At 51.4% G+C, this 12,037-nt stretch overlaps 4 protein-coding genes across 4 annotated transcripts; 3 read left to right on the plus strand and 1 right to left on the minus strand.

Annotated features, from left to right (window-relative positions):
- Positions 1 to 3,565: 3,565 nt before the first annotated feature.
- Positions 3,566 to 5,416, plus strand: ALTATR162_LOCUS3414 (uncharacterized protein; the record flags this gene model as incomplete). The annotated part of the gene is made up of 3 exons (XM_043311020.1): positions 3,566 to 3,811; positions 4,129 to 4,249; positions 4,305 to 5,416. The coding sequence occupies 3 exons, from the start codon at positions 3,566 to 3,568 to the stop codon at positions 5,414 to 5,416; spliced, it is 1,479 nt and encodes a 492-aa protein (XP_043166955.1).
- A 612-nt stretch (positions 5,417 to 6,028) lies between these two features.
- Positions 6,029 to 7,497, minus strand: ALTATR162_LOCUS3415 (uncharacterized protein; the record flags this gene model as incomplete). The annotated part of the gene is made up of 2 exons (XM_043311021.1): positions 6,029 to 6,899; positions 6,986 to 7,497. The coding sequence occupies 2 exons, from the start codon at positions 7,495 to 7,497 to the stop codon at positions 6,029 to 6,031; spliced, it is 1,383 nt and encodes a 460-aa protein (XP_043166956.1).
- A 616-nt stretch (positions 7,498 to 8,113) lies between these two features.
- On the plus strand, positions 8,114 to 10,005 carry ALTATR162_LOCUS3416 (uncharacterized protein; the record flags this gene model as incomplete). Its single annotated transcript, XM_043311022.1, has 3 exons — positions 8,114 to 8,132; positions 8,185 to 9,522; positions 9,572 to 10,005. 3 exons carry the CDS (start codon positions 8,114 to 8,116, stop codon positions 10,003 to 10,005), a joined length of 1,791 nt encoding a protein of 596 aa, XP_043166957.1.
- Positions 10,006 to 10,503: 498 nt separating this feature from the next.
- On the plus strand, positions 10,504 to 10,951 carry ALTATR162_LOCUS3417 (uncharacterized protein; the record flags this gene model as incomplete). The annotated part of the gene is made up of 3 exons (XM_043311023.1): positions 10,504 to 10,650; positions 10,713 to 10,722; positions 10,779 to 10,951. The coding sequence occupies 3 exons, from the start codon at positions 10,504 to 10,506 to the stop codon at positions 10,949 to 10,951; spliced, it is 330 nt and encodes a 109-aa protein (XP_043166958.1).
- Positions 10,952 to 12,037: the final 1,086 nt, after the last annotated feature.

The following is a 12,037-nucleotide window of genomic DNA, read 5'->3' on the forward strand; positions in this document are numbered from 1 at the left end:
GGCTATCAACTGTTGAGACGCAGGGCAGGCTGCGGGTTGTGGAGGGTGCCGGAGAGGGCCAGTGAGTGGAAGTCTTAGAAACAAGTAGAGAGAGAGGGCAATTAGGTGAAGGAAAGCGGATTTTGTGTGCGGGACCAGGTGGGAATTTAAACCAGACACTCCAGGGCGGTGTCGATGGATGTCCGGGTATGCACCAAAGTAGGAATGGGCAGGTCTCTGGGCCAGGGGCGTTCGAGAAGCCGTTTCGCTTCGATAATCAGACAGCTCCAGCTCCATCGGCTAGCACGCTTTCTCTCTACCTGTGTACATCTCTCTCCACTCGGCAAAAAATACTCTCGCCGTTGCAATTGCTTGCCACCGCACTGGACACGTCGAGCACTGTCCTCGCGAGTGTCCCACATTTGCATCAATGCATTCTCTTAGCACACATCCCGCATTGTGCCAGCCCAGGATCCTGAATTTTCAGTAGATCCCCTCTCATCCGCTGGCTTGGCGCATCGCTAGGCACGAGTACGGCAACCAGACCGCTTGTTTGTGCCCATCACCACCCGCATTCCGGCGCCGCCTCGCCTAGAGCAGGTACCACGTAGCCACCTACCGGGCTTGAATGAGGGGCGATAGCGTGATATGGCGCCGAATCAAATCCGACATGGCATTCTGCACAGCGAGCACTTTCCCCGGCCACCAGCAAAAGAAATGCGCACTTCGCGAAGGCCCGCAATGGCTCGAAAACGTTGTGGGTGCGCATCGCAAAAAGTCGGAATGCTTCTCAAGCGTGGTGCACGTCTCTCCTGCAGGGTCTGGCTTAGCGCGCCAGGCACCATTCAACCACATTGATTCGCCCAAGACCCTTCGCCGCGGTTCCTTTTTCACTTCGTGAACCGTCTCCACACGTCGAGGGGTCGTTTGGGCCACACCTCGAGCTTCACATGCCTTCTGCTATCGCTACCAGAGGTCTGACTATGACATGTGAAACCACGACAGCCCTTTCACCCCGCACGCAGCAGCTGTCCAACCCTCGGCTTACATACCTTGTCTATCACAGTCCCAACAAACTTTCCAACCGTCATCGCACGTCTAGTTACTGCCCATTGATGGATCGCTTGACGCTCCCGGTAACGCTAGCCTATCTTATCTCCACTACCAGAAACTCGCAAGCCATACTACAACCGTCTTCAGTAGACCTTCGCTTGGCATTTAGCGTACTACTTTTCCTTTACATGAAACCATCGTATTTAAAATCTATGCTATTATATGTGTTTTAATTGCGTTTGCTGACACCTTTTGACTCTCACTTCCTTTCAGGCCGTTATACAAAGACGTCTCATAATTCTCGATCCGAATATATTTAGCATATCAGTCTCCTCTCAAGCATATTTCCCGTTCCACACTTAGTCTGTTCTGAAAAGGTCGTCGTATTCTGTTTGTTCTCTGTCAAAAACGTGGTTACTCTGCAGCAACACAACCTGTGTAGTCGGGGACTTTCACATGTCAACCCCACTCCACCATCAACACACCGGGAAGTGGATCGCGGAAGATAAAGCGCGGAGGATCGCCCCTAAAGCCCGTTCAAACGCAGTATCGGGCCCCTCGTATCGATCTTGGGACTCTCAACCATGATCTTAGCGCAAACTAGCATACCACAATGTGAGAACGGCCATGTCTACAGGTTGGCAACTTGTTTTTTGGGGGGCGGCAATGTAACCAGATACACTGGGGCACGATTGGAACTGGAAATTAATCGCTGAAGCTGAGAATCTTGAAACGTGTCCCCGAGGTATTCGTTCCATCTCAGGCACTTGCGCCAAGGCAATAGAGCTGAGTGACGTCCTCTTTTCTGCCAAGAGAAAGCACACCATAGTCATACTTTCATTTCATAATTTCGCTCTAATGGTCTCTAGGAAAGCTTTCGTCCTCACAAAGTCATCCGCTTGCGTTGCAAATCAACGCTCAGAACCGGCTGGCGACACATGATAAGAGTCGACATGGACGTCCGTCTTCTTTGTAATGCCTCGATGCAATGGCCAATTAGAAAAGCAATTCACACCATCCACACTAGTCTCGCTAGGGTTCCTATTTGCGCCACTCGTCGAGACAATGTGTTTCTCATCGCTCTTTCGTCCATCTTCTGATGCACTTCGATACGCTAGGGAAGTCATCTGGTATGATTTCCCATCTGGCTACGCGTAAACATCGTCTATTTTTCGCCCAAACCTATCCTCATCATCCATGGTGTCATCGAGTCGGAAGTGCTTCCGTGTCTCTCGCCTAGAGCTCCTTATGGCAGGGCCTGCAGTACCGCTGGTCCCATGCCCGTAACCATACCCAACTTTTGTACTAGTCCCAGTTGTTCCGAACACGGATAAGAAACAGCGCTTCACCGCTTGCTTCAGCACAATCAAGCAAGCGCAGACAATGCCCGAGTTTGCTTCGATCATGGTCCAAATGCCCCGCTCAACGAAATTCCAAGTCTGGTCTTGTTGGTTGCGTACGCTGTTAGCGACAGCCATGACGCGTAGGATCGACGTTATCGTAACACTGAAGAGCTTATAAATAGATGCACGAAATATGTCATCGGCAAAATCGGTATATTTCGCAACACAGGAAAGACTTACAAACTGCCTAGCAAGAAAACACTGTGTAGCATAATCTTCTCTTGAAGCTTGAGCTGCAGCTTTGAGACTTCGTGAATGGACAGTGCCAATACGACCACGTCTGTGAAGATGGATAACAAGATGGAAAAAATCTGAGGCATGTCAATCGAAGCACTTGTGAGCGTTCCTGCGCTCGACTACCAAAGAGGCTGCAATCGTGTAATCGTCGGCCTGTAACATCACACCTGTCCGGAGTCGTACCACGATCCTGGCAATGACAACAAGTCCAGCGACAATAATCATTACTAGAGATGTCAGGTAAAGCTTCCACCCTTGATTGCCTTCGCCATTTGATGGAAATCCCATATTGGACGACATCTTATCGAGGCCTGGTGTCGCTCAAGATTGAAGCGCTATTCGATGAGTATGCTGTTCGAAATGCATCACTATGTCAAAGTTTCGAGTTTAGACGACCATCATCTGATCATCTCCTTCTCATCCTTTCGTTTGCCACATGCTTTCCCGTCCCGCAGAGTCCCGATAACCTGTTTCATGTCGTTATTTCGCGAGTATGATTTCATTGAATATTGCGACATATCATGTCGCTCCCACGCGGGAGATTCGTGTCGAATATGGTGGTCTTCTGAACAGACTAACCGAATGGTGTTGTTCCAACCCCCATGGATACAGGTAAGCGACAATCCTTCACACATTGGCCTTCCATTCGCGGAAAGGCGCAAGCGGAAGTGCCGTGCGGCATATTATACGATTCGTCCTGCAAGACGGGTCGGAACATAGCCCCATTGAAGGAATATCAGCCAATTCGCGCATGGCAGTAATCTACTGTAGATTGCGGCAAGCGTTCCCATCGTCTCCTTGATTTCACAATAGCTAGGACTGGATGAACAACAGCCTCCTTCCGTACTTTACTGTCGAGAACCGTTCCTTTTGAAGCGAGCCGCTATCTCAAGATGCATAGTCTTGCGGCCCTGTCGTTGTGGCTCTGCGCCTCTGGATTGTCCCTAGCCGCACCGAACACATTATCTTTTGAGAACGTCAAAACGGACAATGGACATATCACAGGCCATCGCTCACCAGAGGCCAACGAGGTCTGGGAGTACCTGGGCATTCCATATGCGCAACCGCCGCTTGGAGAATTGCGATTCGCTGCACCACGGAAGTACAAGGGCAATGCAACATACATTGCCGCCAACTTCGTAAGCACTCACTTGGCTTTACCATTCTATCGGGTAAAAAATGACTGACATCTGGTACAGGGATAGTAGGCGCTTTGCATGGATACCATACGTATCATTGGACTGACGATATGTGCGCAGTGACTGTCCACAACAAGCTGCAACTCAACCTGCATTCCCCGGTTTCACTTCTCAAGCCTTGACCATACTTGCTGCCGGTACTAAATACTATACCCTCTAACTGTTACTATGCTAACTTTTTGCAGTATGTACCCATATATATATAAAGTTGCATCCACATCTGGCAGCCCATGCTGACTTTGTAACCCCCATCTTAGTTCACTGCTGGTGCCGGAACGTCTCGAAGTGAGGATTGCCTTACTTTGAACATATGGTCAAAGCCAACTGCAAAGTCCGCTAAGGCGAAGAAGCCTGTTTTCGTTCTATTCCATGGAGGACGTAAGTCATTTACCAGCCTCTAACCTGTCCACATTCATTTTACTCATCTTACTAGGTTTCGCTGGTGGCAACACCAACACACCCTTCGCCAACGGCCAGTACCTCGCAAAAAACGAGGATATCGTTGTCATCACGGTCAACTACCGTTTGAACGTCTTTGGATTCCCTGGCTCCCCCGATACCGACACCAACCTTGGACTGCGTGACCAACGTCTTGCAGTAGAGTGGCTCCAGAAGAACGTCGCAGCATTCGGCGGAGATGCAAAGAAAATCGTCATCGCTGGTCAATCTTCCGGCGGTGCGGCTGTCGACTGGTGGTCCTATGCATACCAGAAGAATCCCATCGTTCACGGCCTCATGTCCACATCAGGCAACACTTTCAGCTTTCCCATGAACTCACCAGAACGGCAACGGTCCAACTGGGACAACCTCACCTCCCTAGTAGGCTGCAGTTCCTCGACCGACACACTAGCCTGCATGCGCCGCCAACCGTGGGAGACAATCTCAAAAGCTGTAACCAAGATTGCTCCTAGTCCAGGCGGCAGTCCAGTCCGCTCAACACCGCCGTTCTATCCTCTGGTAGATAACGAGACAGTCTTCTCCGACTACCTTTCTCGTTCAGCATCCGGCAACTTTGCCAACTTACCCTATTTCCACGGCCACAATGATCATGAACAGGGCTACTACGTCATCCCAGCATTTGCCCAAGGTCGCAATGTTACTGAGCAACAAGCCAGCCAGTTCCTCCTCGAGTCCTTTGTCTGTCCCATCTCTTACGCGGCTAATGCACGCGTTGACGCTGGCGTACCTACGTGGGTTTATCGATACTACGGCGACTGGAACAACACACGTCTTTATCCCACATCTGGTGCATACCACGGTACTGAACTACACATGATCCTCGGGGGCTCCGCAGATGCCAGCGGCTTGCCTGAAACACAAGCCCAGAAGGATACTGTCAGACTTGTGCAGCGGGCTGTTGCGGCATTTACTGAGGATCCGAAGAAAGGCCTGACAAAACTGGGGTGGCCGGTTTTCGACCCAAAGAAGAAGAGTTGGGGCGAGATTGCTCTGGAGAACAAAGCTAAAGTCACGTTTGCGAGACCGGAGAAGTACGATGCGCAGTGTGGAGATGTCGTTTTGGGTGCTTTGCAGGGTATGTCCTGAGTGGGAGAGTGGGCCGATTGGATGAAGCGAACGAGTTCTTGTATATAATATCTCATTACCCTGTAAATACTAAGAAGAAACGAGCTGTTACAGCATCATACGCCACCTATATGACCTAGTGGGGACATTGCGGGGGCGTACCATACATGCGGTAGCTACGCATCAACATCTCGACTGCGATGAACTCAAACCGTCACCAACACCTCCCGAACTATAATCTTACTTGTAGCACTTGGTTTTGGCCCAAAATGTCTGCAAACGCTGTCTCTCCGATGTCACTACGTTGGTGGTGCATATGATAGGTAAGCTTCTCAGCAGGAAACCCACGGGTATCTGGTCTGAGGTCTTGTGTGCGGTGGTTGCACTTGTATGGAGTGGAATTGCACGTCTATATGGGACTAAAACTACGAAATCTCTCAGGAGACCAGAGAAGGAGAAGCAGAAGAAGAAGGCCGAGCAAGTGGGAGCGTGGTATGTTTTCCTTCTCCACCCAATCACGTCTCTGTTGTAATATATGTTTAGTTATGATCATACTGGTACAATCAGGCCTGCATGGACGGAATGGCTAGATGAATGACCAGGAAATAGATGATAGCATCCGATACTCTTAGGCTATCTTGTGTTCAACCTCTTCCAAGTCAAATATGCTGCCAAGGCAACAACACCTATTCGACCAACAAGTGCCGTAGTCACAGCACTCCTGACGAATGGATAATACCCCTCTAGCATCGAGTTGACTGCGGCTCCCCTGGCCATCATCTTCGCTCTACCACTCTGACCCCAACCTCTTCCGACGCCCAAACCAGCTATGCCGACCTCGCCCGGCTTCTCTTCTTCTTCCAACGAACCGATCGCCTCGCTGCCGATTCCAGGGAAGTCTTGTGTAGGCAGTTCAGTCGTGTCTTGAGACGTCGTTGTTACGCTCGACGCGGCTGTGCTCATTTCTAGAGACTTTTGTTTTCGGAACCGGTATGACATGGCCCACATTACGAACCTCACATCCCAGTTCGTGAAAGTAGGATATGTCCAGAGTTCCAGCGCATTATGTGGTGGCATATGTTCGAGAAAGTCGCTCACAACACCCAACGTCAAGCCCCATAGCAGTAATGGAGGTCTACGGTCCTTGGATCTCCCTTCAGGGCCTGCCAATGCCTCTCTAATAGTATTCACCACACCCTGTGGAACCGCCTCGACGGGTATGAAGTCTGGAATGGTTGCGCAGTGCGTCGAGTTCGCTGGCACAAGTTGTATAGCAGCAAACATCATCTTGCTTAACATGGCCTGTAAGAACCAGCGCTTGATGCCTAATTCAGACTTTGCCAGACGCGCTGAGACGTCGGCGTATTCGTGTGTACGGAGGGCCGGGGAGAGAAGCGCGCGAATGGGAACCCAGTGTGATGAGGCTACTTCGGTGGGCTGCAGACGTTGCTGTGGGTAGGCTGGAGAGGTCAGGAGGTAGATGTAAGGGCATAGCACCATGAGTCTGGTTGTGGTCAGCCTGAGTTCTATCGATTATAGCCTTCATGTATCCATCCCAGGTTATCGCATCAGCTGAACGGGACGACATACGGTACTTTGCCCCAGCTCGTTGTGACGATCCGCTGGGGTAGATTGCCAACTGCAATAGCATTGTCAGGACTCAGATCGATGCCGACCTCTTCCAGCGCTTCTCTAGCAGCTGCAGCCTGATCATCCTCATCCTCTGGATCCCGCTTTCCGCCTGGTAGAGCGACATGTCCGTTCCACTTGTCGCCGACTCGTGTAGCTCGCTTTATGAACAGTAGTTCCGGGTCCCCGTGCTTCGCCCACTCTTGTGAGAAGAAGGCGCTTAATGAGGACTCAAAGTCGAATTCTGCATTAGGTTGCGCAACAGAGGAGCGCCTGCGTCGAGCCGGCAAAGGACTGTCGTCATTGTCCGGCCAATGCGAATAGTTTGGCTGAATGCGCAGTATGAGTGCAACGGAGGCGCGTTTCGGTAGGTTCGGCGGACACGCGACATCTGGATAGGGGTTCGCGTTGAGCTCCAACAGAACGGATTGGAGATGACTAATGAGGTCTTCGGTGTTACTATGCGTTGCCATGATGTCTACAGAAGCTCAGTGTATTGACTATACGATGGGTGTTTGGTAATGCTGAACCGGGAAGCCCACGGCACGTTGATGAGGGAGGTGACCTGTCGCGGGTGCTGCGTTGCATGCGTTGCATGCGAATGATACAAAAAAGAAACGCGTATGTTCGCGACGACGTCTGAACGCTATATGATATTGTTATTCAGAGATTCATGATCAGAGACATTGGTATCGCAACGGAGAACCGAGGTGCGAGAGTTCACATAGCCATAGCGATTGGCTACATGGCTCAGCACTGCGTCGAGGAGCTGAGAAGCGGTGAGAAGGTGCTATAGTCGGTACAGAACATGTGCACGAAGATACGAGCGACCCACACCGGGAGCAACGTATATACCAGGCGGACAACAGGTGAAGTTTGCTTCCTCATGTCGCAGTCGCATAGCGGAGGCGAGCTTTGGCCAATCGGGCGTTCGCCATGGAGGGGCAGGGAAATGAGGTCACCCGTGAGCCCCGCGATGCCAAAAAAATCTCCACATGTGTCGTGCGCCATTGCCTTGTACCCCAGATCACTGTCTTAATTGACCGTTTCTTTACAATTGACTTCTGAACATTGAAAACTTGAGTCAAAATGGCAGGCCAAAAGACAGGTAAGTTCATGGTTCAAAAGACTCAGAGTATACCACTAATCGTTTTCGATAGCGATTCTGTCAGTCTACGACAAGACCGGTCTTCTTGACCTGGCCAAGGGACTCCATGAATGTGGTGTCCGACTACTTGCCTCAGGCGGTACGGCCAAGATGATCCGTCAGGCCAACTTCCCCGTTGAAGATGTTTCTGCCATCACCAAGGCGCCGGAGATGCTCGGTGGACGCGTCAAGACTCTCCACCCCGCCGTACACGGAGGCATCCTCGCGCGCAACCTCGACTCGGACGACTCAGACCTCTCCGCCAACAGCATTGACAAGATTGACTTTGTCGTATGCAACCTATACCCCTTCTCCGAGACCGTCGCGCGCATCAACGTCACAATTCCAGAGGCCGTCGAGGAGATCGATATCGGAGGTGTTACTCTACTCAGGGCCGCCGCGAAGAACCATGCGCGCGTCACCATCATCAGCGACCCCAACGACTACCATGACCTCCTTACCGAACTCAAGAAGGACGGCGAGGTTTCAGAGAACAGCAGACAGCGTTACGCGTTGAAGGCTTTCGAGCAGACTTCATCATACGACACTGCCATCTCCGAGTTCTTCAGGAAGAAGTATGCAGGCGACGGCGACCAGTTCCTTACCCTCCGATACGGCGCCAACCCCCACCAGAAACCCGCGACAGTATCCATGCCAGAGAAGTCTCTGCCATTCAAGGTGCTCTGCGGTTCACCAGGATACATCAACCTGCTCGATGCACTCAACGCATGGCCTCTCGTGCAAGAGCTGACCAAGGCACTCAACTACCCAGCTGCGGCCAGCTTCAAGCACGTCTCGCCTGCTGGTGCGGCTATTGGAGTCCCACTCAGCGAAGTGGAGCGCAAGGTATACATGGTTGATGACATCGAGGGCATCGAGAAGTCGGGTCTGGCGCAAGCATACGCTAGGGCGCGTGGTGCTGACAGGATGTCAAGTTTCGGTGACATGATTGCCCTGTCAGCTGAAGTTGATGTCCAGACTGCGAAGATCATCAGCCGTGAAGTATCCGACGGTGTCATCGCACCTGGCTACAGCGCTGAGGCTTTGGAGATTCTCAAGAAGAAGAAGGGCGGAAAGTACCTGGTTCTCCAGATGGACCCTGAATACGTTCCTGGCCCTGAAGAGACCAGAACCGTCTTCGGCATCACGCTCAAGCAGCACCGCAACGACGCCAAGATTGTTCCCTCTGATACCTTCAACACCGTCATCGTGCCCAAGAACTCTGGAGCTCTACCAGAGTCTGCCCAGCGCGACTTGACTGTCGCCACCATTGCGCTCAAGTACACTCAGTCCAACAGTGTTTGCTACGCGCTCAATGGTCAGGTGATTGGTCTTGGAGCTGGCCAGCAATGTGAGTTAGACCAGTTTTGTATCACGAACAGCCGCTAATCTTTGTACAGCACGCATCCACTGCACTCGCCTGGCTGGAGACAAAGCCGACAACTGGTGGATGCGCTTCCATTCGAAGACCCTGAACCTCAAGTTCAAGAAGGGCACCAAGCGCCCCTCAAAATCCAACGCCATCGATCTTCTATGCTCAGGCCTCGTCCCTGAGGTGGGTATCGAGCGTGACGACTTCGAGGCTAACTTCGAAGAGGTACCCCAGCCCTTCACCGCGGATGAGCGCAAGGAGTGGCTCTCGAAGATGGAGAGCGTCGCTGTCAGCTCCGATGCTTTCTTCCCCTTCATCGACAACGTCTTCAGGGCGCACAGGAGTGGTGTCAAGTACATCGCTGCACCCACAGGAAGTCAGAACGACGGCGCAGTGTTTGAGACGGCCGAGAAGTTGGGCATGACCTTTGTTGAGCAGCACATCAGGCTGTTCCACCACTAGGAGATTGATGAGAACGTTTGGAGATGATACCTGGCGATGACATTCACGTGCGATGAATTGACTACATGAAAAGTCTGGAGATGAGATTACGATACCTTCAAAATGTGGATACTTCAACATTCCAATCTGGCTGTTTTTCAATCTGGTCTTGTGAGTTCCAAAGCGTGCGCATTGTTTGTATTAGGATATCACGCACAATGGTAGAACATGACAGCGAATGCGTGTCTCTGTAGCGCAAATGTCCAAGGTCGAGACCGCACGCGCTAATGTTTGCTATTTGCTGGAAGTAGCAAGCGTTGGCCAGGGGATCGCCCGACTAAGCCCCTTGCAGCAAGCCGCAACGGAAGGAATAGATGGACAGCGCTGCACCTCGACTTGTTGCTCTACACCGCTGTCACAAACAACAACTCACCAACCTCCCAATCGCATCTGAACCTACTACTAATCGCCACCGCGACCCATAAAGCCCCTACACATACACAACTACTATCTCCAAAGATGTCAGCTCAACCAGAGAACCAACAGATGGAGGGCGTCCAGGACCCCGCTACCGATGTCAAGGGCAAGGGCAAGGCTCAGGAGGGCGAGACAGTCGAGGAGTCCATGGACGACGACTCCAGCGACGAGTCTGGCGCTGAGGACCAGGTACGTTCGTCGCGTTCACCGCCACAACTTCAGGCGCAACCAGCTAACACAATCACGTCCAGGCCGGCGAACGTAAGCTATTCCCGCGAAAACCATGCGACTGAGCTTGTCAACTAACAGAAGAACAGCCGAGGAACCTGACGAGGACAACATGGAGGAGATTGACACGTCCAACGTCCTAAGCAGCCGCACGCGCGGTAAAAACATCGACTTCGCCAAGGCCAACCAGGAGCTCGGCGACGAGGACGAAGAGGACGACGACGAAGACTTTGTCGACCCCGATGACCAGATGAAGGACTAGAGTGGAGTTGCATCTGCAACTTCCGTCTTTCGGTACGTTTGCAGTCATTCCCCTTTGATCGACGAGCCCCACTAACCGACTGGCCTCATTCTAGGACTTCTTCGGCGCGTTTGACCAAATCTCTGCGAGCTCTATATTCTGGCTAGGATTACGATATACACACAAAAGGCATTTGGGTAGCGGGGAAAAGACTCTTACCGACGTATCGGAGTCGCGGCGCGACTTTTTGCTGGACGATGGGCGGTTGAGGTAGCAGGACATTGGGCTATGCGCACGTTTGATGTGTGACATGGACTGTGGACTGGATACCTCGCGCACACACAGTACCAGCGTGCGTTATGAATGGAAACAAGAATACTGGTACATTTGACTTGACTCGCTTTCGTCTGTGATTGTGAACGTGACGACGTTTGGACATGTCTCGTGCAAAAAAGAAAAGGTTCGCAAGAACAGATCTTACGATTGATACTCTTGGCCCAGACAGCTTCGTACCACAAAACATGACATGGCCAAAGAAGAATAAAAAGACCCATGCATCTCAACACTGACTTACCCCGCCTTTACCTGAATACCTCACATTCTTTCCAGGAGCATGCAGGGCAATCGATCCGATGACACGAAAAGGACACGTCGGTACCAAAGTGTTGCACTTATATCATAGAATCTAGGATCTAATGAACTAGCCAGCCGCAGTGCGCATGCAATACAATGTCTGTTACATTCTCTCTCGGATATCGGAGTCTGAAAGCCGCCGAAGAAACACTAGATTGAAAACTGCGATGTCGGTGACGTGGAAAGCAAATACTCGGATAATTTACGTGAAATCAGGCGGATGCGACCATGATGATGCTTGTTGTTACTAAGACAATACGTAAGGTAGTGAAGTGGGTGGTGTTTCACAGAATGCGATGAGATATTTCAGGATAGTGTCTTGATTGAGAGAGGAAGAAACAGAAAGAGAGGCGAGAGCGTAAGAATCTTTACCAATGAAATTAGGATATGGTGAGGGTAATGTCTCGAACATCTTGCACGTAGACCACCATTCTATCGGCATCGAGATCCAGCGAGATAACCAACCTCGGACCC

The sequence above is a fragment of the Alternaria atra genome (assembly GCF_907166805.1).
Source record: "Alternaria atra isolate CS162 genome assembly, contig: 22, whole genome shotgun sequence".
In the NCBI taxonomy this organism is placed as follows: Eukaryota; Fungi; Ascomycota; class Dothideomycetes; order Pleosporales; family Pleosporaceae; genus Alternaria; species Alternaria atra.